Source organism: Notechis scutatus, chromosome 4 (assembly GCF_049901735.1).
Source record: "Notechis scutatus isolate UNSWTSFEM ecotype Mainland chromosome 4, rNotScu1.2, whole genome shotgun sequence".
Taxonomy (NCBI): Eukaryota; Metazoa; Chordata; class Lepidosauria; order Squamata; family Elapidae; genus Notechis; species Notechis scutatus.
This window is the reverse complement of record NC_142012.1, coordinates 146,977,593-147,002,480: the sequence shown is the minus strand read 5'-3', so window position 1 is coordinate 147,002,480 and position 24,888 is coordinate 146,977,593. Positions and strand designations below refer to the sequence as shown.

Genomic DNA, 24,888 nt, shown 5'->3' with positions numbered 1-24,888 from the left:
TCCCTAGCACCGTGTAACTGAGTGAGCTCCCTTTACTTGTCCCAGCTTCTGCCAACCTAGCAGCTCGAAAGCATGTAAAAATGCAAGTAGAAAAATAGGGACCCCTTTGGTGGGAAGGTAACAGCATTCCGTGCGCCTTCGGCATTTAGTCATGCCAGCCACATGACCACGGAGATGTCTTTGGACAGCACTGGCTCTTCGGCTTTGTAACAAAGATGAGCACCGCCCCCTAGAGCAAGAAACGACTAGCATGTATGTGCAAGGGGAACCTTTACCTTACCTTATAAGAATGTCTGTGTCACATTTTTATCGTGTGACTAACCATTCATCATCATCATAATTTTAGCCGTTGTCTATCCATTGCAGGATGACAGCCTCTTCCACATGTTTCCAACCTATATGGTCCTAAGCTTTCTTTTGCTGATTGGTCCTACAATACTTGCTGATGTCATTAAACCATCTTGCATTAAGTCTCTTTCATGGACACATTTTATCAAGTGGGACTAACCATTATATAGGTAGTTATACTAGTCGATGGTTCCAACATTCAGTTTTTCTCTCTTATAATCCCTACCACCAATCTAGAATAGGCCCATGCATTTAAAGTCCTGTTTTGTTACATAAATCATTACTAAACTAACTAAGACATGAAACAGGGTTTTCAAATTGCAGTGGCTGTAATCACCCAACATACTAACATATAACTAGGCCTTTATCAACTCTTAGGATAGATAGTAAGCCATGCATCCAGTGAAGAAGATTGCAATTCATAAAAGCTTTTTTGCCATAATAAATTGCTTTTTGCAGAAAATGTCCGATATCATCTGATAGGCATTTTATAACTTCAACATTATAATATGTGGTATGATTAAAATAAGTGCTTTGACATTTATGGCTTTATTGCTTAAGACATATGTTGATCTACTGATTTTGAAAATATTCTCAGATGTTATTCATTATAAATGCTTTTATGTTGTTTCAATTATTTCAACTCTTAGCAACTCACAAGCAATAAAATAGTATATTAATAATACAGTACTCAAATAATCAAAATCCAACATAATAATGTAAACCATAACAATTTGTCAATCTGTAAAGCATAGCAAAGTTTAGCATCAAGATCCTGGCTTCTTCTGACTATTAACACCTCGGGTGCTGAAGCCACATTTTCAGAAGCTCTCACCAGGAGCGAGAGCACAAATCTTCTATCTGTTGGGAATGGATTTTCCATAAAGAGAAGCTCCTCCAGAAAATGTCTGCAGGAAAGCAACAATTCAGAAACCAAATCAGGTTTTTGGACCAGTCACATTCTGATCAAGATACCCAACCTAGGAGAGCACCAAGGCCTTTGGGCTGATTGAGATTACATGGACACACTTTACAAATTGGCATCTCTGCAGTGATATCATCTCCATCTCTCAAATGGCAATTAAAAATATTGCACTAAAACCTATGAAGAGAACTATACGAATAGTTTTCAATTTGAAGCAAGACTGAATTGTTCTATCAGTTAGAAGATAAAATGCCACATTTTGTGTCACTGCTTTGAGCAAGGAAGAGAGCAAGTCCCAGGACTGGTTTCATGGTCTTGATTCTCTCTGCCAATTAACTGAGTTAATTTCGTTGGGGCTTGGCCATGGTTTACCAAGAAGCACTCTGCATCCAGTTTCCATTAGAAGGGTTGGAGTTCTACAAAACATGAGGGCAAGGAAATTTCTGGACCATAGGAAATCTTCCCTCATCTTGGCTTTTGTCTCTTCCCATTCTCAGTGCAGGAAGCTTGGTGCCATCATATCTCTGATGTTTTAAATTGTGAATGCATAAATGTTTTTATTTATTTATTTTTATCATGCCATTACTATTATTATTATTATTATTATTATTATTATTATTATTATTATTATTATTATTATTATTATTATTATTATTATTATTATACAAAGATAACAAACATACTAATATACTTTCTTCCTCTTATTTTCCTCACCACAACTCTGTGTGATGAGTTAGGCTGAAAGAGTGATTGGCCCAAAGTCACTCAGTTGGCTCTCATGTCTGATGCAAGATTAAAACTCCCAAGCTAGTTTCTAGTCTGGTGTCTTAATCACTAGACCAAACTGGATCTCAATTTTCAAAAGCATCCAATGGGAATCTTGGGAAGTGGGACAGTGATTGGATCCTGTTTTGTTATATTATTCAGCTGGCCAGTGGTATATTCTTTGGTGTCCCATTTAAGGTACTTTCCATAGTGAAGTTAGAAGTAATAGGAACTATAGCCTGGCTCAAAACTGAAAGAAAATTATATTAATATAGTTGGGACCAAAGCATATTATGAAAACTCCGATGGAACATAAGAGATATTTGGAATATAGGGAAAGGATTTAAAAAGCCCAGGGGAGACTTCAATCCCAGTACAATATTCATTCCTGTTTTGGGTTCCAGCCAGCTGTTCTCTTTTACAGAATATACCATTCCATCTCTTCAAACATCATTTGATAGCCTCAATGGGGTACTTTAAATCCCTTTAATAACAAGAACAACAAAATTACACATTCAAATATGTCCAATGGCTTCCCCTAGGGCATCATCAATCTTATTTTGTCCCCATAAAGTTCTACGTCCAGAAAACACATTCACTACAACATTACAATTAAGAATACAAAGATACTTGAGTGTTAATTCAAGTCAGTTAAAGCCTTTCAAAAGAGCACCATCTGGTGGTTCATTGGTTAGAAACAAGCAAAAAGAAACCTAATAAGTTTTAAAAGATGACATTTTAATTAGTATTTTTTTTTAAAAAAAAATAGTAATTTTAATGATTATTGAAAATATACTCTGCAGGATACACTGAGAAATTATGTCTATTAATTCAAACATCAGACGAATGCTGCTTGTTTCAAAATCAATTTGAATTTCAGTGGTTATTTAGAAAAAGAATAGATATATTTAGCTTTCCTCTTATCAGGCATAACCCCTCGTGTCCAAATGATTTTGTTTTTGTTGCAAAAATAGAAAAAAGTGCTTTGTTATCACCTTCTTCCAGAAACATTTTAGAACTTCCCAGTCCAATCTACAGTCTCTCTACATTAATTTAATGAAAAGAAGGACTTGGAGTGACATGATACCAGTGTTCCAATATCAAAGGAGTTGTCATAAAGAGTGGTCACAAAGTTTTCAATTCTATTCTCCAAAGCACAAGAAGCGATGGATGCTTTCTATGTCCGCTTTCTATGTCCAACCCCATTGTTTTCCAAGATCAAATTTTGCTAGATACAGGTACTTCTTGACTTACAACCATTAGTTTAGTGACCATTTGAAGTTACCAACAGCACTGAAAAAAGTGACATATGACTGGTTTTCACTCTTACAACCTTTGCAGCAACCCCATGGTCATGAGATCAAAATTCAAATACTTAGCAACTGGTTCATATTTATGACAGTTGCGGTGTCCCAGGGTTACGTGATCACCTTTTGCAATCTTCTGACAAGCACAGACTCATGTAACAATTGAATTACTAATTTAACAACTGCAGTGATTCATTTAACAACTGTGTCAAGAAAGGTTGTAAAAAAGGGGAAAACTCACTTAACAACTGTTTCATTTAGCAGCAGAAATGTTGGGCTCAATTGTGGTTGTAAGTTGAGGACTACCTATATTACCATCTGCTGTTTCTGAAAAACAGTCCTCTACAATATTTGTTGCAGGAGTTCCTGTTCAAATATTTTGAATTTTCTTAGAGATGTTGAATATATGGCTTAAAGGCCAGACCCAGCCTTTAAAGTATCACTGAATTTTAATCATGCTTAATACCTGCAAGATAATGAGAGTACTATTTTTTTTCAGATCAGGCTTTTGAACATGTACTGTTCTTTATTAATTTGCTTTTTTATCTTTTATTTGATTTTCATGCTTGCTAATTATATTGCTGCAATGATGATATGATAGCTTAGATTGTTTTCTGGAGATAGCAGTACCCTACAGCAAGACAGACAGATAAATTGATTAAATAAAACAATGGTAACAAAACCAGTAAGAATTCTCAAGTAGTGAAATCTACTTGTAACTGCAGAATACTAAAGAAAAACTTCTTTTTTTTTTTCTTTCTCTGCAGCACCTTTGCATAGAATGCTTTTCTTAAGAAAACAAGAGTAACAGAATTTCAAGAATTGACTGCAGTGTAGCACTGAGGTAAACGGAAGGAGTGGGGAGAACAAGGCTGAGAAACTGCCCCATGAAGGTCAGCATGCCACAGAATTTAGAATGCAAAACTGAAAGTTTGATAAATATTGGAAGTACTCATCAAAGCTGAAGTGTAGCAAATAATAATTACAGTCTTTACCACTATGACTCACCAAGCTGAGTAATCCACTCCTGTAATATTGGAGGGAGGGGGAAGGAACAAAACTCAAAACAACTGTATAGCTTTTTGTGTGTGTAAAGATATAGTGATAGCAACGGTTGATGCTGATGATCAAGGTAACTAAAGCACTCCTCAAACCTGTATAAATAATATAAACAAAAAGGAGAAATTATTTTCCTGAAATTTGCCTGGACTTGCTTTTGCTGCTGAATAGCAAATTCATTGTCATCGCTTGCTCCCTGATTATTTTTCTGTCTCAATTCACATTTGCAGCAACATAATTTTATCAGCGCCATCAGTTCTTGTGACCAGTGACTTGAGAAAGAAAATGAAAGTCCACTTCAAAACTTTGTTTACTGCTCACGGCATACGTACTATGTTTAACCAAACATAGTACATTTGGCAACTTGACTATTTCTTTTAATAATAAGTCCTTAAAATAAATGCATACATAAGAAGCTAAGAGTAGGCTAATGTTTTGTCCTATGCCACATTGTGGCTTGCCTATTGTTGATACAGCATGATTCAACACACCCCGTTTAAGCAAACTTTGTTTCAAGACTGTGTGAGAATCCAAATACAAATAAGTATTATGCTATATAAAATATATGCTAAATGTAGCTCTGGTTTCTATTCCCAGTGCTGTTGTCAGAATCTGGTCTTGTAGAAAAATGTAAATTAAAAAGTTCTTGGTTGGTATTGAGTCTGGATATTATGGCCTAGTACTGACCAGAGGTGGGATCCGACCGGTGTAACTACCAGTTCAGTGATTTTACATTTTGCGTGCGCGTGTATATCATCTAGCTGCCTGTACAGCTGAGCAGCACTGCTCGCGAATGCGCAGCGGTTGAAAAAGCACTTTTTTCCTGCTTTTTCAACCGCAGCTGTATCGCGCAAAGTAGCTGTGGTTGAAAATGCAGGAAATAAAGGTCAGATAAGAGCCCGGGCGGGCAGGTGGGCCAAACAGCAGCAAACACAGAACCGGTTCTATGTATGCTCTCTGTTTGCTGCTTTTCAGAGCAACCGATTTTACAAAGTGGACAGAACTGGTAGAATCCCACCCCTGGTACTGACTCCCAAAAATGATCATTGTGTCCAATGGCACTTATAAACCACAGGTGGTCAGATACTTCTTTATACCTAAAAAGTTCCCTAAACAAACTTCCTTCCAGGAAGTGCTCACCTTATGAACATTTGCTTAATGACTGCTCAAACTTGCAGTGATGCTATATAGAGTATAGATAGATGCAGCTGGAGAGGTGGTCAACAGTATTAAGTATCTGGGGGTGCAGATAACTAACAATCTGAATTGGTCTCTCCGCATATCATCCTCAGTGAAGCGTGCAAACCAGTGTTTGCGTTTCCTATGTCAGATGAAAAGAGCACATCTTTCTCCTTGTGTTCCGGCCACTTTTTACAGAGTTACAATTAAGAGTGTTTTAACAAACTGCTGCACTGTTTGGTTTGGTGGCAGCAGTGCCTCAGATAGAAAGTCCATACAGAGAGTGGTAAGGACAGCCGAGATAATTCGCTTCCTGTTATTCAGGATACTGCTTATAAGCGCTGTATGCTTAGAGCTCAAAGCATTGTTAAAGACTCCACAGGCCCACTTTACAGTCTGTTTCTGTTGCTCCCCTCTAGGAGGAGATTTCCAAGTATTTCTAGCAGGACTACCAGATTCTGTAACAGCTTTGTTCCTATGCCATCCATCTGGTAAACTTGCAAGATTCGTTTTTCTCGCCATGTACATGTACATCCAAACTAGACTGTTGTTTCTCTGTGTTATATATGTGGGTATATGCATACTTTTTTAGTTAGCTAGTCATGTTTATGTAGTGTATATTGTAGGTGGTAACCCTTTGAGAGCCCTATGCAACGAAATTTCATTTTAATGTGTGCCAATAGTGTATATTCAAATTGACAATAAAGTTATTCTAAGTTAAAGTTAGTGGCTTATGACTGTTCATCACAATTATTGCCATCACAAATTCTGTGATCGATATTTGGGTTCCTGGAAACTAGCATATATTTATAATTGCAGTATCCTGGGATCATGTGATCACCATTTGCAACTTTCCCAGAGGCTTTCCAACCACAAAGTCAAGCGGGGGGAGGGAAATCTGTGTTCACTTAATTGTCTGATTTGCTCAACAACCAGCGATTTACTTAATGGCAAGGGCAAAACAGTCCTAAAATTGGGTGTGATTCACATAAAGACCGTATCACTTAGTGATGGAAGTTTGCCCCAATTGTGGTTGTAAGTGGAGGACTACCAGTTGAAGACTTTAGATATAGGGCCAACAAACTGGTTAGAAATCTGCCTGATCATTTTGGTGTGCAAAAGCGCCTTTTGAAGATGTTCTTTGTTAAGAGATTCACTCACATTTTTCTTTTGGGTTGCTGCTGAGCTAATGAATACATTTCCTCAGGAATAGTGTTTGGCTAACTCTTTGGTGCTTAAGAAAATTTGTAGTCATATATCTTTTAATTGTTAATTTTAGTATTAAGTTTAATTTCTTTTTTATTTTCTTTTTAGAACATTGGTTTTAGTGGTTGCTTTTTATTGGTGAAATGACTTTCAGGTGAGACAAATATTTTTAGATTTTTAATTTTATTGTCTTGAGTGCTCAATTGAAAAGAAGTATAAATGAAACCATTAATCCTGGGCGCAACAAAACTCTAGAAAGAGTGGGCAGTTAATATATTTCAATGCTGTAATTTCTTCCACAGGCAAATTTTCTATTTCACTGGCAGATAGGTATGTAACAGCTGCAATATTACCCAAAATTATTGAACTTCTTTGCTCTAAAGATCATTTACACACTTAAAATGGTAAATGTTTTGTACTGAACTGGTAAAGATGTGATATGCTTGATTGTTTTACATTCATAGTATAATAGTACAGGCTACAAAATAATAAAATAGTTCAGATTTATTATACATTCTGATTAACACTGTGAAATTCAATTACATTATTTTCTGCATCAGGAATGTCCATAGATGAATAAAAAGTCAAAAGATAGTGGCCATATCCATGTGATTTGACCCTCTGTTCTGCATTGTTTGAATTAAGGTGTTGTTTTTAAATCTTTTGCAATCAAAATTTACCAGCTTATTACCATATACAGTTCTGGAATGACAAGAATACAAGATAGTGTTCATATATATAATTATGTGCTGAGAGTTTTTTATTTAATCAATTGATTTATATGGCTGCCAATCTTGCAAATATGATTCTGGACAGCTAACAACACATTAAAACAATAACAATAATATTAGCAAAAGGTAATTGTTTGATCATTGGTAATTATTGTCAATTAGATGTTTCTATACACATTGGGGATACAGTGGCTCAGTGGCTAAGACGCTGAACTCGTCAATCAGAAAGGTCGGCAGTTCGACAGTTCAAATCCCTAGCATCACGTAACTGACTAAGCTCCCGTTACTTGTCCCAGCTTCTGCCAACCTAACAGTTTGAAAGCATGTAAAAATGCAAGTAGAAAATAGGGACCACTCTAGTGGGAAGGTAACAGCATTCTGTGCACCTTTGGCGTTTAGTCATGCCGGCCACATGACCACGGAGATGTCTTCGGACAGCGTTGGCTCATTGGCTTTGTAACGGAGATGAGCACCACCCCCTAGAGCCAACAACTAGCATGTATATGCAAGGGGAACCTTTACCTTTACCTCATACACATGCAGAAGGCTATCATGAATGTTCAGAAAGAAGGCCAAGATATCTACTTATATTATTTAAATACTATTTAAATCTTAATTAGCATTTAATATTATATTAATACATATTATTTATTAAAGACATATATTTTATATATTTATTAAATATTGTTGCTAAAATTGAATTCTAGATTGTTTCTAAATATAACAAGTGTTTTTCAACTGGCTTCTCTATGGATACAATGATACAAATTCCTGCCTCCTTTCATCAAAACTGGAAAAATGTGAGATTAAATATCTTGCATGGAAGCTTTTATTTCTTCCATCTTTCATTGGTATTTCCAGATTTTAATAAATGTTACTGTACATCCAAAATTAAGTCAACGATAAAACTGCACAAATAGCAACACGGCAATTATTAATTCCAGAGATGTAAACATGTTTAATTAGAATGTATATATTAACAGTAAGTTGTAAAGTAATCCTTAATTCAGACACATTATAAATAATGTATGGCTAAGCAGAGGAAAACAAAGTTCTTTTTGTTATGGCCGAGTAGGTTGAAGTCAAAGTACTTTTTTTTTCGTGCATGCCTTCTAGCTGATGCTTGCCATTGGCTCTCTGAAAAAAGCTTTCTACCAAAGACACTCTGGATGGATGTTTTACAAAGACACATCCTATAGATTGGATTGGACTGGTTTATATTATTACATTATTTCTATGTGATGAATATATGGCTGACACACAAAGCTATTCTAAGAATTAGTTTAGAAAACTAAATAGGAAAGTTAAGTTTCAAACAGAAAAACTATACACACTTTATTTAATCATGTTATATTGGAAATGCCAATATATTTCTATCATAAATCTAAAATAGGCTAAATTTCTATTTAATTCTCTAGAATGGTATTTTTCTACAAAGACTTGAATAAATCCCACAAGAGATTAAAGGTAAAAAATATTGCAGGCATTCCATTTCCTTCCATTTCAACACTGCTTATCCCCTTACTGGCTATACAAGATTCTAGAGATGCTAGAAAATAGGAAATATACATCTACATTCATTGGCAAAAGGGAAGAAGTATCTGTGGATTTATCTGTCATCAATTTTTATAATTTTTTTAGGAGCAACTATGTTGCCAAGATACCTAACAATGAAAAAATTGGCAAAAAACTTGAGAATCAAGGTCTCATTTGTGAAATGGAATGGCAAAAGAATGATGTTTAATTACAAGTTGCATTTTTCATATTTTGTTTCTGGGTTTGGTTGGGAGAATGCAAAGGAACTTAGTATCTGTGGCACATTCATTACACTTCAGAACAACGGTAGATTACATGGATATACTAAACACTAATATTAAAGTTTTTGCTTCAAGTTAAAGTATGAGTTTGTCTTTTTGATGACAAAATGGCATTTATTCTGAACCGTTGTAATTTCTGATCTCTAGTAAGAGAAACAGGTTTTGAGCATCACAATAGGCCCAAAAATAAAGTTTTGATAATACTACAAAGCCACATTGGCCTATGAAAGTTTTCAAAATGCGCACCAGAAAATATCCCTATTGCAACAATATTAAAGCCCCGACATTACCAGTACAATTGCCACTTATGCTGATCTTCTGGCCTCCTAAATACAAAAATGAGTAATTGTTTTAAGAAATCAATAGGTAGATGAGGAAAATGTTCAAAACTACTTTAATTCAAGTTTGTTAAGACTTGTACATTAAGTCGTAACTCCCTCTTGAGTTGCACCCGACGGTGCACGTTTAATGTTTATGTATTTATTCCGCAAGCCATCCGAAGTCATTTAGGAATAAAATAGGGGGAATAAAATCGACACATTTATAAATAAATGCAAAAGCTGGTATCAATAAATACCAACTTTCCGTGCGTAACCCGCCGCCTTTACTAATCCGCCACTAGCTTTCTGAACTGTCCCCCCCACCCCCAGACAGAAGGGAAGAAGAGGCAACAGTCGCAGGCACTCCCGACTCCGCCCAGTTCATTTGCTTCCTAAAAGAAGGGGGAGGCAGGAATCCATCAGGGAAGCGTGAGCGTCATTAAACGTCCTTCTGCCACGCCTAAGCGACTGAAACCTTTTTTTTGGTCCACGTCGAGACCCCTCGGGGGTCACCCGTGCTCTTGAAATGACTCCCGGCACCCCGTCCGGTTGGAAAGACGGTCAGGTGGTTCTCCCTTAACGAAGGGAATGGAAAGCTCCGCGAGCGCGCGCCAGCCCCTCCACCTCTCCTTTCCTTCCAAGCGCTCCATCTTTCCGCCTTCTTTTTCATTTGCGTATGTGTCTCCACCCAAGGGCTCCGGCGTCCCGCCCTTCCGCGGAGGAACAGCCAATCACGGGGTGGCGCTGGAGAGGGGGAAGGCGTGGCCGTTGCCCTCGATCGGAAAGCGAGGCTACAACCTCCTCCCCTGCTCTCTTCCCCCCCGCCCGTCCCCTTCCCTCCCCTCCCCCATCTTTCTCTCGCTCGCTCTCTTGCTTTCGCTACCGGCACATTCCGCCGCCCTGAGAAAGGCCTAAAAGGCAACGGGAGCGGCTGGAACAAGGCAGGGAAGCCGTTGCCGGCTTCTTAGTTTGTCATCAAGACAGGCCGGAGCCGAAGGCGGCTCGGGGTAAGGGGTTAGCCAGCCAACCCGCCGCGGTGCTGAGAGAAGCCGGTGGGGGACGGACGAAGAAACGACAGTAGAACCGGGAAAGAAGGGCCCGGCCGGGTCCGGGGAGGGAGAAAAGAGGACGAAGCGAGGCCGCGCTCCCTGCCTCCCGCCATGGCCGACAACGAGAAGCTGGACAACCAACGGCTGAAGAACTTTAAGAACAAAGGCCGCGACCTGGAGGTAGGCACCCCTTTCTGAGGAGGAGGAGGAGAAGGCTCCGTAGCCGAGGCGCCGCTCGCGCCGAAGAGGGTCCCGGCGGGTTTGGAGGCCGGAGATCGGTTTCCCGTGGCGTCTCTGCTAATCTCCGCACGTTAGCGGCTAGGGGGCCGGCCGGCCGGTGGGCCGATAGGCCTGCTCGAAGTGCCTCGAGGCGAGGCCGCAGCCTCCGCCGGGAGGGGAGGAGGAGGAGGAGGAGGGTGGGGTTCGCTGTGCTTTCCTCGCGAGGGACGCGTCGACACTCAACACCCTGGGCTGGGAAGGGCCGCGGCCTAGTCTGCCGCTCTTCGGCGCGGCGGCATGGAAGGTTCCTTTTTTCTTGCCAGGAAGGGGAGGTTGTCCTTCTTGCCTTTTCTACTTGGGATAGGCGTTGAAGGCCTTGTTAGACGCCCAAGATAGGAAGGCGTGGAAAGAAGGAGCCCGAATGCCCGAAGCTCCATCCACCCCCGCCCTCAGCAGCCTGGCGTGGAAATGGCCTGTCAGATGACTTGTTTTTCTCCTCTTCCCAACCTTCCCTCCCCCCCCCACCCCCCCACCCCCGGGATCTCCACCTTGTCGTGGAGAACCAGATTTGGAGCCACACAGTTGCACAAATGGCCTTCTGCCTACTACATTGTTGAAAAAATTCTTTAAAGAAATACTTTGTACTATACTTTTTCCCTGTTCTGCAGTAAAGTGATTTGTGTGGTTTTTTTTTTTTTTAAATTTAAAATTGGTTCACTTTTGGTTGCATTTACAGTAACACGTAAATGTCAAGTGTTCTTGCTGTGAAATTTGAATATTGGATCTTGTTCTGTGAAGCCATTAACTTTTTTTACAAGCATTCCCTGTCCCAGGGTAGCTTCAGCCTGGAAACAAATGAAATGACACTAGCTGGTCATTTTGCATGTAAAGATACTTTGACAAACAAACTAATAAATAAATTGCAGAGTTTTCCAGGATTGCTCAAAAACTGCCCTTGGGTATGGTTGGTCAGTGATGGAAGGCACTATACCCTAAGCAGCTTGGTTATTTCTCATTTGAGTAAAATTCTTTTAAATTATATGAATATCATCTCAGTTTGTAGTTTCTCAGATTTTTATCTCAAATTTTGAATTATCTTACTAATTACAAAGGTGAGAATTTATAAAAGATAAATTGTCTCCTAGTGACTTTGGATACATGTCTATATTGTTAGCAGCAACATGAAATTGGTCTTATGCAATATTTTTTCAACTTCTGTGCCTAGGCAATAGTCCTGGGGTTTCCTACTGATGTCTTATCCAAGTACTAAGCACATGCTTATCTTTTTGAGATTGGCCAGAATTATTTAGGTTCATTTATTTTCCTCACAAGATGATCTAAAATACATTCCTTTAACAAAGTTGACGCCAGTATTGAATAATAAGAATTATATGAGCAACAATCTGCTATAGTATGGTCATAAAACTTTATCCTTCAGTCTAGGATTTCATGAATTTTTGCTGCCATATCTACTTCCTTTAGAGCATAGTATTTATCGTGCATCTGAACAGCATATTATTTAGATTATATGCTCTTATGCCTCACAGATGGCTGGCAGGTAAATAATCTTTTGAAAATATGGTCAATTTATATTGTATATTTAATATTATTTTAGTATACCTGCTTAGCTGACAAAGTACCTTGATATGGTATTAATTTATTTTCAATACATATCTAATATTTCACTCCAGCTCTGCTTCAGAGAGGATTATAAGTAATTGCTTATCTCTAGTGAAAATTATAATTTCATGAAGTTAATTTGGTTCCATGAGTAGTGCCATATTAATTCCCTCGGCTTCTGGGCTCCTTCACAGACGGGATATATAATGCTAGGAAATGCTGTGAATTCTGGTATTTTTTGTGCATAGTTAATAGCATTTTATGTGAGTTTTAAATTGTTTCACAAATGAGATGTGCTGAACATCTGCAAAGTATATTTTGGAAGGTTTTATTCTAAAATTAGAAAATGTTGGAATTAATCTGTCACCCATTGTTAAGGTTTTGTTATCTACATAATGGGGAAAAACATGTTTTAATTTTACTAGATGAAAAGGAATCTGTAATAAAAGCAAGTTAGCAAATGGGAACTGAATGCATCCGAGTACTTTGTAACTATGAGGGAGTGGCAGGAGCTCTGAGGTATAGCTCTGAGATTTTTGTCTGTTGTTGAGATGGAACTTTTTAATGTCTTATATGTTTGTACAGTTCCTAATTAAATGTAACCTTTGTGTAGAATTGTGCTTCAATGGTAACCAAATGCTTGAAAATCACAAGCTAACATAAATTGTCCATTGCAGATGTCAGTCCAAAGCTTGGGACTAGTTTAACTTGTATATTGTTCATTCTAAATTTTATAAGAGACAGCTATGTTCATTCCTAAAGATTGGGGTGAGTAAATTAAGTTGGAATCAACAGAAGGCAGAAAATTAGGAGCACTACAATATTTAATAATAAAATTGTGCTTTTGCTATTTGCCGCCAGACTATTTTTCCATGCAGGAGGTTAATGAAAGGTGAGTATTTAAGGGCACTTGGGAATTCTGCTTTCCTGCTTCTGTGGAAAACAATCTTCTTGATTCTAGTATTTCAAATAGAAAGAATCTTTAGTATGAAGGAGGTATCATTCATAAGTCATCTTTCAGTTTTGTGACATTATCTGACTTACGAGGTAATAGATGTATTATATATGATAGTACAGTAGACATGCTAATAAACAGCAGGTATTACTTTCTGTTATTTCTAATTTGATTATTTTCAAATTATTTTTATGACTATGGTTAAGGATAGGAATTATAATCCAACACATCTGGAGGATATTAGGTTTAGGCTGTTTTAAACTAATTAGCTGTAAGTGTGTGCTTGGTTATATCCCTTTAAATGGTAGTCACATCTATTGGAATTCTAGTGAAGATCAGTATTTCGTAAGTATATACTCCTGTTTCAAACACAGCTGTGAAAGAAACAGTTTTATGACAAATTGCAAGATGTCTTAAAAGCAATTTAAGCAAGAAAAAGACTTAATATTGCTGAAGGGTGATTGGCATACAAAAGTTGAAGAAATGGGAACATGAGGTAGTAGGATGATTTGAATTTAGTGAATACACTAAAACAGGAAACTAATAATATTGTCCAAGTATGTATTTTTGTTTTTTGCCAAAACTTAATTTCATGCAACATGCACAGGTTGTCCTGCAGCTGAACCTGGCAATTACATTTGTGATGGTATAAAAGTGGATCAGTATGTGACCTACCAAATTTTATGGTATTTTTCAGAGGCATTTTCAAAACTGAAGCAGCTAAACTATTTTAGCATTTAACTGGAAAATAAACAGCTTTCAGAAAAGCTATTATGATTGCTAAAGAAAGATGGAGGATGGAAGCCTTTAGCAACAAGAAATATCTGTGACAACTGAATGCAACCTTTTGCAGTATCAAAAAATAAAAATAAAAAATCTCGGTCAACAATATCAACAGGGGTGGATATGGTAAAACTGAAGTAAACTGTTTTAAAAGAAAAAATGAGGTAAAAGTGTGTCTGACCTAGTACTGAACAGTAATGGTGGAATAGATATGATGGAGGCAACTGAGATCAGAGGAAGATGTAAATATATTGCAACCCTTTACAAATTAGATTATAGAATGAGAATTATAGTAAAAAGTTGATTTAACAAGCCATTCAAAAGAAAGGAGTGTTAAGTACAAATCTCCATTAAAACCCAAAGCTACTGATCATTTAACACATATCACACACACACACTGCTTCTTTGATGCTCCCAAGCCATTTTTCACTTTGCTCTTACCTTCCCAGTACTGCAGTCAAACCTCCTCCTACTAGTCCTTAGCCTATCTCCCAGTCTTTCCAAATAATTCCTTCCAGTGATTTCTGAATTGCCTTTTCTCTGGGCAATATTTCCAGTGGTTCCCATGCTTTTACCAAAGTTCTCACTATCCACTCTCCCAACTTTGTACTTGTGTTCCAGAAATGTAAAATCAAAATCTCAACAAAATTCACCTTTGTTTCAGAAAAGTGTTTGGACTCAACTTTTGACTGTTGCATCCTATCTTTTTTAAATAGATATGTTTGTACAAAATGTTTGTAGAAAGAAAAAAAAATATGTTCAGGGATTTACCCAGTGCCCTGTGAGATATGAATGGCAATTTGTTATCTGTCAAATGAATACCAGATACAGATAAAATAGTCATTGAGACATTTAAAATGATACCAAGTTCTTTATAAAAAAAAAATAGCAAAACAGCATGTATTCATACTTAAGGCAAGAAATGGAAGGGAGTGTATGCATTGCGAAATTAAAAAAAATCACTGTATAGTTTTTTCTAGTTTAAATATTTTACAGGGAATAATGCTCTATTTGGGGAAATGAAAAAGAAGCATATAAAGTGGAGAGAGCAAGAGAATTTTTTAAAAAGGTTATCTTATTTACTGTAAACAATGCCTTTGAATTTATACTTCTTGCCAGAATTTAAAATATATTAAATTAAGATGATTAAATGATTTGAAGATCCTTTATACTAGTTCTAGAATAAGAACTGCATTTGGAGAAATAAAGATCCTTTATACTAGTTCTAGAATAAGAACTGCATTTGGAGAAAAAATGGCTTGGAATAGAAAAGGGAGTAATTTAAAGATACATGTTGATTCCATACTTGTTACATAATAATTACTGAAATTAAAAGGCTAAAAGAGATAATAGCTAGAATCAGAACTGAAGGTTGAAAAGCCGATAGATTGAAATATGCAGTTGATACCATTCTGTTAGCTGAAACAAAAATCCATTAAAAGTAATTCATTATGAAACATAGATGGTGAAAAATCATGGTTAATAATAATCATTAAAAAGTCAAAACTAAAGCTACATCTAGCCTGCTTAGAGAACTCACAGTGAATGCAAACTAATGAAAGTGATCATTTTGACTTCATAGAACTCAAAAATGGTGAAAAGTAGATCTGCTTAAAGCATTTTTCCAATCCAGATAGCTTTGAAATAAATACGTCAATAGCCAGATTTCTTCAACATCAATTATTGCAGAAAATTGTGATGAGTCAGTGGTTTTATTAAGATTTATAAAATGTGCTTAAAAGTTTGTCCCGTGGAAAGTTAATACTGTATGCAGGTAATGTGTGTCCTGTTGTACAAACCAAAGTCTAAACTACATAACAGTATTTGTAAAGTGTAACACTTCAGCTAGATGGCAGCACATAACCAAAGATGGTTATATCTTTGGTTGATTTAGAAGACTAGAAAGAAGTTGAAACTACTAAAAGTCATTTTCATTTGCTTTTTTTAAAAAAGGAGTTTGTATGGTCACCAACTGATTCTGGGCAGCTTACAAAAATAAAAACCCAGTATACAAAAGTAAAAACAATAAAATGATTTTTTAATTTGAAAGCCTTTCAAACATACTCCTGTATACGGAGTTTCTAAAACTAAAAAATAGCCACAATAAGTAAATTTATTAGTAACCCAGTACCAATACACAATACAGAACAAAGCTTCCAGTATTGTTTTAGCAATATACAACAAGTTATTGACTAAATAACTGATAGTTACTTTTCTAAGTATTTTTAAGTGTGAATAAATAAAGTGAGGGTTAGTATTTTTTCATTCTCTTTCTATAAAAGGACAAAATTTACATTTTATCTTTCTGTTAAAAATGTCAGGTTTTTTAAACATAAAATTTTAGTTTGCTAGAGATTAGGCTAAGTAATCACTAAATACTAAACAGTTAAAAAACGATATCCCAGCTTTGTTCATGTAGAAAAGAACCTTGTGATTTCTTAAGTGTCTGTGGTTCTCACCATAATCTCAAATTCTTCCATTTTGAATGGTAATTTCTCCATAAATAATGAATTTGGTGACAATATCAGACTAAATTCAGAATGTTAATCCAAATACGTGCATGTATTTCCTGTAGGAAATTCTTAATAAAACTTCTGTTTTGGTGACCAGCTTTGGACAAGAAAACATGAATGGACATATCTGAAATACTCAGTTGAATTATTAAGTTATAGTGCTGCTGCCTAAATTTAACCATGGAGACACTATCCACAGTAATTAACTACATACATACATACATACATACATACATACATACATACATACTTTGAAGTGTCTCTCCTTGTCTAAGTAGTTGATTATTTTGGTAAATTGAATTATCCATAATATAGATCACAAATTTTATTATTTTAGTTGATATTTCCACTATAAAGATATATATTGTAGTGTCAATCAGTTGACATGCCTTCTCCCTGTTAGTTTCATTAGATGGGGAAGTGGGTAAGAATACGATGTCTGCATTCAGCAAAACATGATTCCAGTTCTTTCTCTGATTAGGCCTTGATCAGGGGTGTCAAACTCGTCCCGTGGTCCAGATGCAACATGTGCTGGCCACCCCCACCTCCAGTTTAGCAAAATAAGTCATGATACATCACATAATGACAATGTGACATGAGTTTGACACCCGTGGGCTAGATGGATGGTCAATGACTAACATAGAAGCTTGAATGTCTGTACAAACCAGTAATTCCCCTTCAAAAATTTAGATGTTTAGATTAGTTAAAAGCTTTTCTGAAGATAGATGTATATATGTATGCATGAATGCATGCATGGTATGTATATGTAGTGAGACTTTTGATTTAATTTTCTTTGAGACCTGACATAAAAACAATTATTGGACACTCCATGAGATAATTAGCTGACAGTGTAGTTCTTTACTCACAATTCTACATGCTCTCAGGTCTAGGGCCTAATCATAGCAGAAGCAGTTTAGTTGGTTTAGTTAATGCCAAAAATTTTAACACTGTCCATCAATACTACGTGCTCACAAATACATTCCTCAGGGATCGGTGAATTCCGTGCTCCATTTGAAATTGGTGGTGTAACAAAAAGTGTGGATCTGTTGGAATTTATGTGATTGAGCTTCATACAGACCTTGTTTTTGAAATAGCAATGTCACTTAGACTTCTATACTGCTTTATAGTGTTTTACAGCCCTCTCTAAGTGAGCATACAGAGTCAGCATATTGCCCCCAACAATCTGGGTCCTCATTTTACTAACCTCAGAAGGATGGAAGGCTAAGTCATCCTTGAGCTTGGTGAGATTCGATCTGCCAAATTGCAGGCAGCTGTCTGCAGCAGAAGTATCTGAGAGTATAATACTCTAACCACTGCGCCACTGTAGCCTTTTAGCTTAGTTGTACTTCATGACTGAAAATACCTTTCATGAAACCTATCTTGTATACGGCATGTTTTCACAATGCCTTAATCTTTCTTGTCCCATCTTCTGTCTGCCGCCGCCCCCCCCTCCCCCGGGCTTGGAATCCTGATCTGGAAAATTAAGATTTTCATTCCCTCTTTTAATCTGAAAGAGGAATATAGGAATAGAAGGTGCGATTAAGATCAATATGAACTTAGCAAAGAGCTTCAGACATTACATACATTTTTTTCTTTCCATGTCTTATCAGTAAGCCTGATATTATTCCTTCTAATAATAAAATTGAATATTTTAATGTCTGACAAATATTGTATTGGGATAACTTTTAATAAAAGAAATATAAATCTTATTGTAAAAATATGCTCTTGAAACTCTGAAATTGTAGACAGAGAAAGTTTCATGTCTGAGAAAAAGAAAGCCTGGTGTTCTCCATGGCTGTTTATTCCAGTTGATGGATTAGAAGCTGGCTTGTTTCATTACTTGGTACAGTTATTAAAAGAGTTAGATTCAATATCTAGATAAGTTGGAAAAAATGTTATAGGAAACCAAGGGAAAGATGTATTCATCTAAATTGTGCTTAATATGTGACATTAAAGAGAACTATTTTTTCTAATACAAATAATAGATTATATATAAGCGTATGCAATTGTCAAACATACTGAAACAGTATTATGTTAATAACTAAGTGCAATTTAATTGGCTTAATTGTTTATCTATTTTCCTTTCATCAATTTTTGGAATATTAATACTCTTTTTTGTTTTAGTTTTGGCTCTACTTCATTTATCTATAACATAATTTATATTGTAGAACTGAAGATATCTCATAGTCACATTTAGAACTCCTATTACTTCAGAAAACATTAGGAGTGGAATATAATTCTATAATATTTTCTACAGACTATGAGAAGACAGCGAAATGAAGTTGTTGTGGAATTAAGAAAGGTAAGGTTTAACATTTTAATCACATACTGTAATTTTAAATTAATATTGGCTCAGTCTAGTACAAAACTGGTGCCACTATCCTCATAAATATGACAAATTTCTCTTCTCCTGTGCCCTGTTCACCACTTCGTAGTGTCCATAATTTGTTAAAATGGAGGCATTCACAAATAACAAAAGCATGAAGTTTGTTTGTTTTTTAAATGGACCAAAACAGCAAGATCACAATTTAAAACATTGTAAATATTCATTGTGCAAACAATGGAAGCACTGTTGTATACTAGTTACAACCTGCCCTGCCTGTACAACAACTTAAAAATGGGCCTGACAATGAAGCAATAGCAGTGAATTAAGTTCATTGAGCCTATGAACAACAGAAGGAGAGCAAAAATTATAATTTGATTGAGATCTCATAGTTCACATGGACATTTTTTTGCCTTTGGTAACCTGACTATTATAGCAGTACAGTACTAGTCATGCATGTTTATGCTTCACTTTTCTGCATTTCAGAAAAGTGTTAAAATTGATAATATGCTGTATATTATTTCATTTACCGTATTTGCCGGCGTATAAGACGACTGGGCGTATAAGACGACCCCCCAACATTTCCACTCAAAATATAGAGTTTGTTATATACTGCCGTATAAGACTACCCCCTTCCACACACCTTCCACTTTTGCACTTTTTTTTTTTTTTTTGACGCACTTTTCTGCTTTGGACAATTTTGAAATGAGCTAATCCAATTTTGAACCAAGAATATGCAAATAGCTATGGAGTTTAGAAATGAGTTTTAAAAATATTTTTCATTGCTTACCATTAAGCGTAAAATATGTTGTAAATAAAATGAGAACACAGGAAACATTCTCTTCTCAATACAGCTGATCTCTCTCTCTCTCTCTCTCTCTCTCTCTCTCTCTCACACATACACCAAAAACCCGGACACTGAAAAGGCTGCCAAGGAACAGTATATTCAATGCCTTCTCTTTAATCAAGAAACAAGGAATTCCTTAGAATCTTTTTTTTTTCCCAAGTGGCCCTCTTTAAAAAAAAAAAATGGAGGTAACACTTTCATTCAAAAATCTTCCAGTATCTGGAGTCGCTCAGACATATTGAAGTGAGGCAGGAGAGTAAGTGAAATTTGAAATGATCCAGCTACCGTTTTCTTCCCTCCCGCCCGAAGGCCATTATCTCCACGTCAAACGAACGAGGGGAGGCAAAGAAGCCAAACACGCTAAAAAGGATCTCTTTATTTTCCTACACAAGGTCACACCTACTTTTCCGCATTCAAAGGACAACCTCCTCACCACCACCACCACACACACACACACCCCAATACCCGCAAACAATGTTCTGGGCATTAATCACCATTGCTACATTAACCTGGTAAATTTATACCCTGCCTCCCCAGTGTTGCTTTGACGGCAGGATTTCACACAGCGGGCGCTGCCGCTTCTCTTCTCCGCTCTCCCACCGTTCGCACATGTTGGAAGCACCGTAAAACCTGATAACCCACCCGGGGCTCCCCATCCTTAACCTACAGCCGCCCGCATGCAAAACCTGCGTGCAAAAAGAAAAAAAAAAAGAAAAGTACGCCGCACGTGAGGATCTTCAATCCTCTCCTCCCCACACCGCTAAGGAAGGAAGAGGGGGAAAGGTTGCGCAGCGCGTGGCGAGTGACACCCGCCACACACACACACACACACACACACACACACCCCGCTCCTCCCAGCCTCCTCCCGGCTGCAACTCAAGCTCAAGTGGGAGTCGGAGTCCTCCGGCGTATAAGACGACCCCCACTTGGAGGCATGTTTTTCAGGGCAAAAAAGTCGTCTTATACGCCGGCAAATACGGTATTATGTGTGCTGCCCTTAATTATAGTGAATTATAAAAACTGCTGTGCGTTTTGTTCTTTGCTCTTATTTTATATTGAGAAAGTTTTTTTAATTTGCAAATTTTAATATGTTTCGTTTGGGAAAGCATTTTCCAACATTTCCAGAATGTAATTTTATAATTTGTATTTAAATTTAAAAGAACAAAAGAGATGAGCATCTTTTAAAAAGAAGAAATGTACCTCATGAAGATATCTGTGAAGATTCTGATATAGATGGTGACTTCAGAGTGGTAAGAATAAGTACAATATACAGAAGAGCCATTTGTTTTGTTTTGTTTTTTAAAGAAACCATTCCTAACACTTTATTATCTCCTATAACAGCAAAATACATCATTGGAGGCAATAGTTCAGGTAAATATCTTCTTCCATTTTTTAAAATCAGTGAAGTTATTCATATTTTAAGAGTTCTGACTGCAAAATTAATTAATGGGTTTATTTTTTAGAATGCTTCAAGTGACAACCAGGGAGTCCAGTTAAGTGCAGTACAGGCTGCAAGGTAAGGTACAAATTTAACATCTTGAATTGTCTGATTGTAATAAAGTTTATTAACAGATATTGTGATCGTTCTAAATCTCTTTAGTAAATTTCTTTTTCTGATTAATAGATTTTTCTAGTAAAAAAAGTTTACAAACTTAAAGCATAATTTTGTGAACAAAAATAGATGAAATGATGCCCTGATATCATGTGTACACAGGTAGTTTTCAAATACTGGATTGTTGCTTAATAAGCATTTGATATTACAATGGGCATGGAAAGGATATTTATGGAAAATGTGATACACACACACACACAGACACACACTATGGTCACATGACTGCATTTCAGGCACTTGGCAACTAATAATTTTACATTTCAAGCATATTAATGAGAAAAGTATCAGAATTACTCATATTATTTCATCTTTGTATCAATACTAAGATAGGAAATATTTTGAAATATTGGATAAATAGTGTCAGTTCTTTTTATATAATTTTGGATCTAAGTATTTATTGAAAGCCCACATGAAAGAAATTAAAGCTAGCATGCAATTTTGATTGAATACTGTATATTTTTAAACAGAAAACTACTCTCCAGTGATCGCAACCCACCAATTGATGATTTAATAAAGTCTGGAATATTACCTATATTAGTGCATTGTCTGGAAAGAGATGATAAGTGAGTATGTACCTTAACAGCACATTTTTTTAAAATAGAAGCAAATATATGAAAATACTGGAATGAAAACTAAATCCTTGTCTCGTATCTATGTGTTTAAATATTATCTTTAGTCCATCTTTACAATTTGAAGCAGCATGGGCCCTGACAAATATTGCATCTGGAACCTCTGAACAAACACAGGCTGTAGTTCAATCCAGTAAGTTAATTATTACTAATGCATTTGTGTATACACATAACTTGTGCAAAACCTCTGTTTAAATAGAACTATGTACATTCCAGATTTGTTTTGTTTTAAGAATACACTAGTATATACCAATCAGTCAATTCTTTTAACTCCAGAAATGGGAAACCTGCATCTCAGGTGTGGGTTGAAATTTATCCCGGCCTTTACATGGCTTATATTCCCCATCCTTCTTGTCTCTTGTTATCTAATTGTGTTGCTTATGAAGGAGTAGAGTGCTCTGATTAAGACATCACCCTGTATTTCTGTGCTGAACAAGTAAAATGTTTCTCATAGCCTGCCTAAAGCCAAAGTGGACAAGAGAATATTCTAAAAACTTATAAAAGTAATAGATTGTAGACAGATTATTGGTTTGTTTTTTTAAGGAAATAAATGTGAGTCCATGCACTGTCAGCATGCTGGTTCTCTCAACTTTCCATTGAAATAATACATTTTTTGCAATTTTAGACTTATAGCACTGAGACTTCTATACTGTTTTACAGTACTTTACAGCCCTCTCTAAGCAGTTTACAGAGTCAACAATTTGGGTCCTCATTTTACCCACCTCAGAAGGGTGGAAGGCTGAGGCATCCTTGTGAGCCTGGTGAGATCTGAACTGCCAAATTGCAGGCAGCCAACAGTCAGCAGAAGTAGCCTGCAATACTGCACTCTAACCACTGCGCAACCACAGCTCACAGACCAAAATATCTGCTTTCCTTCAGTATAATTCAACTAGATTAAGAAGTAATGGAATCCTTGGATTAAATCATTGTGTTACTATATTATATTATACCATAGTGTGATTAAGAATCTTGGATTCATTGGATATGCTATTTTCTTATAGTATAGCCATAGAAAGCAACTTGCAAGCTTTTCCTTCTGTTTTAGACTCAGGTGATACTTGTTATGTCTAATTTCAATGAACTACAGTTCATGAAACTGACATTTTTATCAAATGTAAATAAAATAAATTATATTTAAGGTTTCAAATATCTTCAGCTAGGTATTCTGATCTAGGGCAATTATTGGAGTAAATGGAAGAAGGGTAAAGATGTAGGTCAGCCTTGTCAAATTAGAGTATGGTTTAGAAAATTGAGTTCCATTTAACTATTTCAAAACAATATTGATTTGTGTAATTAATATAATCTTAGTTGAGATTAAATATTGACTTTTTAAAATAGGATTCCTCACTTAAATGCTATTTTTGGCCTTGAAATTTCTTTGTAGAAATTGTCAGTCCAAATATTTCATTCTGTATTCATTTTTATTTTTAACATATTGAAAATAGTTGCATCAGATATGAAATTTAAATGTAATTTTTAGCTTATATAAGACATTTCATTTTTAATCTATATATAAAAAGTGAAATACCACTCAAGCATCATCACAAAATCTCCAGAACCGTAACACCTACAAACTTGAAATTTGGCACGTATGTTCTTCTTAGCTTCTAGGTACTCACTTAGAAAGGATTTTTCAAAATGACCATCAGAGAATTAGTATTTCCTAAATTATTATTAACAAGCTCTGATGCTAAGGAGTTCTACTCCCCCTCCCCACCTGAAAATAAATCTGTTCCAAATGCAAAACACAATCAGAGGAGTTTCAGTTTTATTTTCATAGCACCATGCAGCTTGAGTACAGAACAGTTGAGCTAAGCCATGCCCAGGCTCCTTGCTGTCTCTTCCTTGCTCACACAGCAAATACTGCTTCAGTTTCCAAACAGCCCTCAACTCTCTCACATACTGACAGGATGCTAGCCAGATGAATACCGATGGATGCTGGTAGGCAGAGGCAGAATCCCCCCCCCTTAATTTTCCTCCCCAAAAATTAAGCCCAATTTAGTTTTGTAGTGAAGCACAGGTATAGAGCTAGTCTATAATATTTATGGAGACTTGATTTTCTTAACATATTTAGAATTTGAGTCCTGCTTATTATAAATGCCTTATTTTTAATTTATGTAATTGGTTTTGATTAATGAATAATAATTTGTCTAATGGAGAAGTATGGGGTGGAACTTATTATCCTCTAATTTTTGCTAAACTATTAGGATCTCTATTGGTCATGCTGGTTGGCTGTTGAGAGTTTTAATTCTGTTAACGTAGAGTAGACCAAGGTATCCAGCCACTACTTTATATCAGGTTATGATTTTTTTTTTGCTTTTGCACAAGTTAGTAAAAGCATACTAAAATATGGGTGTATAAACACAGTGTATTAAAATCATTTTTACTGAATAACACATGGCCAAGAACAGGTCTGTGTGCTTTTTAAGTAAAAAAAGAGTGATGAAAATACTTTTAATGAAAACGAATATTGCCAGCTCTAATTAGCTTGATACAGTATATACTGGTATGATTAGAAAGTCTACATATTCTGTAATGTAACTGTCCAGAAACAACTGTTGCTGTACTGAATAGAATTGATTCTTCCAACAGTGGGACTGCAGGTTACAGTCTTGACTTACCACAGTTCATTTAATGACTATTTAAAGTTACAACGGCACTGAAAAAAGTGATTTCTGACC

At 36.3% G+C, this 24,888-nt stretch overlaps 1 protein-coding gene across 1 annotated transcript in view; it reads left to right on the top strand.

Moving 5' to 3' along the window:
• Window positions 1-10,035: 10,035 nt before the first annotated feature.
• Window positions 10,036-24,888, top strand: part of KPNA4 (karyopherin subunit alpha 4) — a 30,237-nt gene continuing 15,384 nt past the window's right edge. Inside the window, exons 1-7 of the mRNA XM_026665809.2 lie at window positions 10,036-10,886; window positions 19,054-19,098; window positions 21,127-21,216; window positions 21,308-21,337; window positions 21,430-21,482; window positions 22,046-22,141; window positions 22,255-22,340. Coding sequence (XP_026521594.1) covers window positions 10,818-10,886; window positions 19,054-19,098; window positions 21,127-21,216; window positions 21,308-21,337; window positions 21,430-21,482; window positions 22,046-22,141; window positions 22,255-22,340 — 469 coding nt within the window. The 5' untranslated portion in view covers window positions 10,036-10,817. The remainder of the gene's footprint in view (window positions 10,887-19,053; window positions 19,099-21,126; window positions 21,217-21,307; window positions 21,338-21,429; window positions 21,483-22,045; window positions 22,142-22,254; window positions 22,341-24,888) is intronic.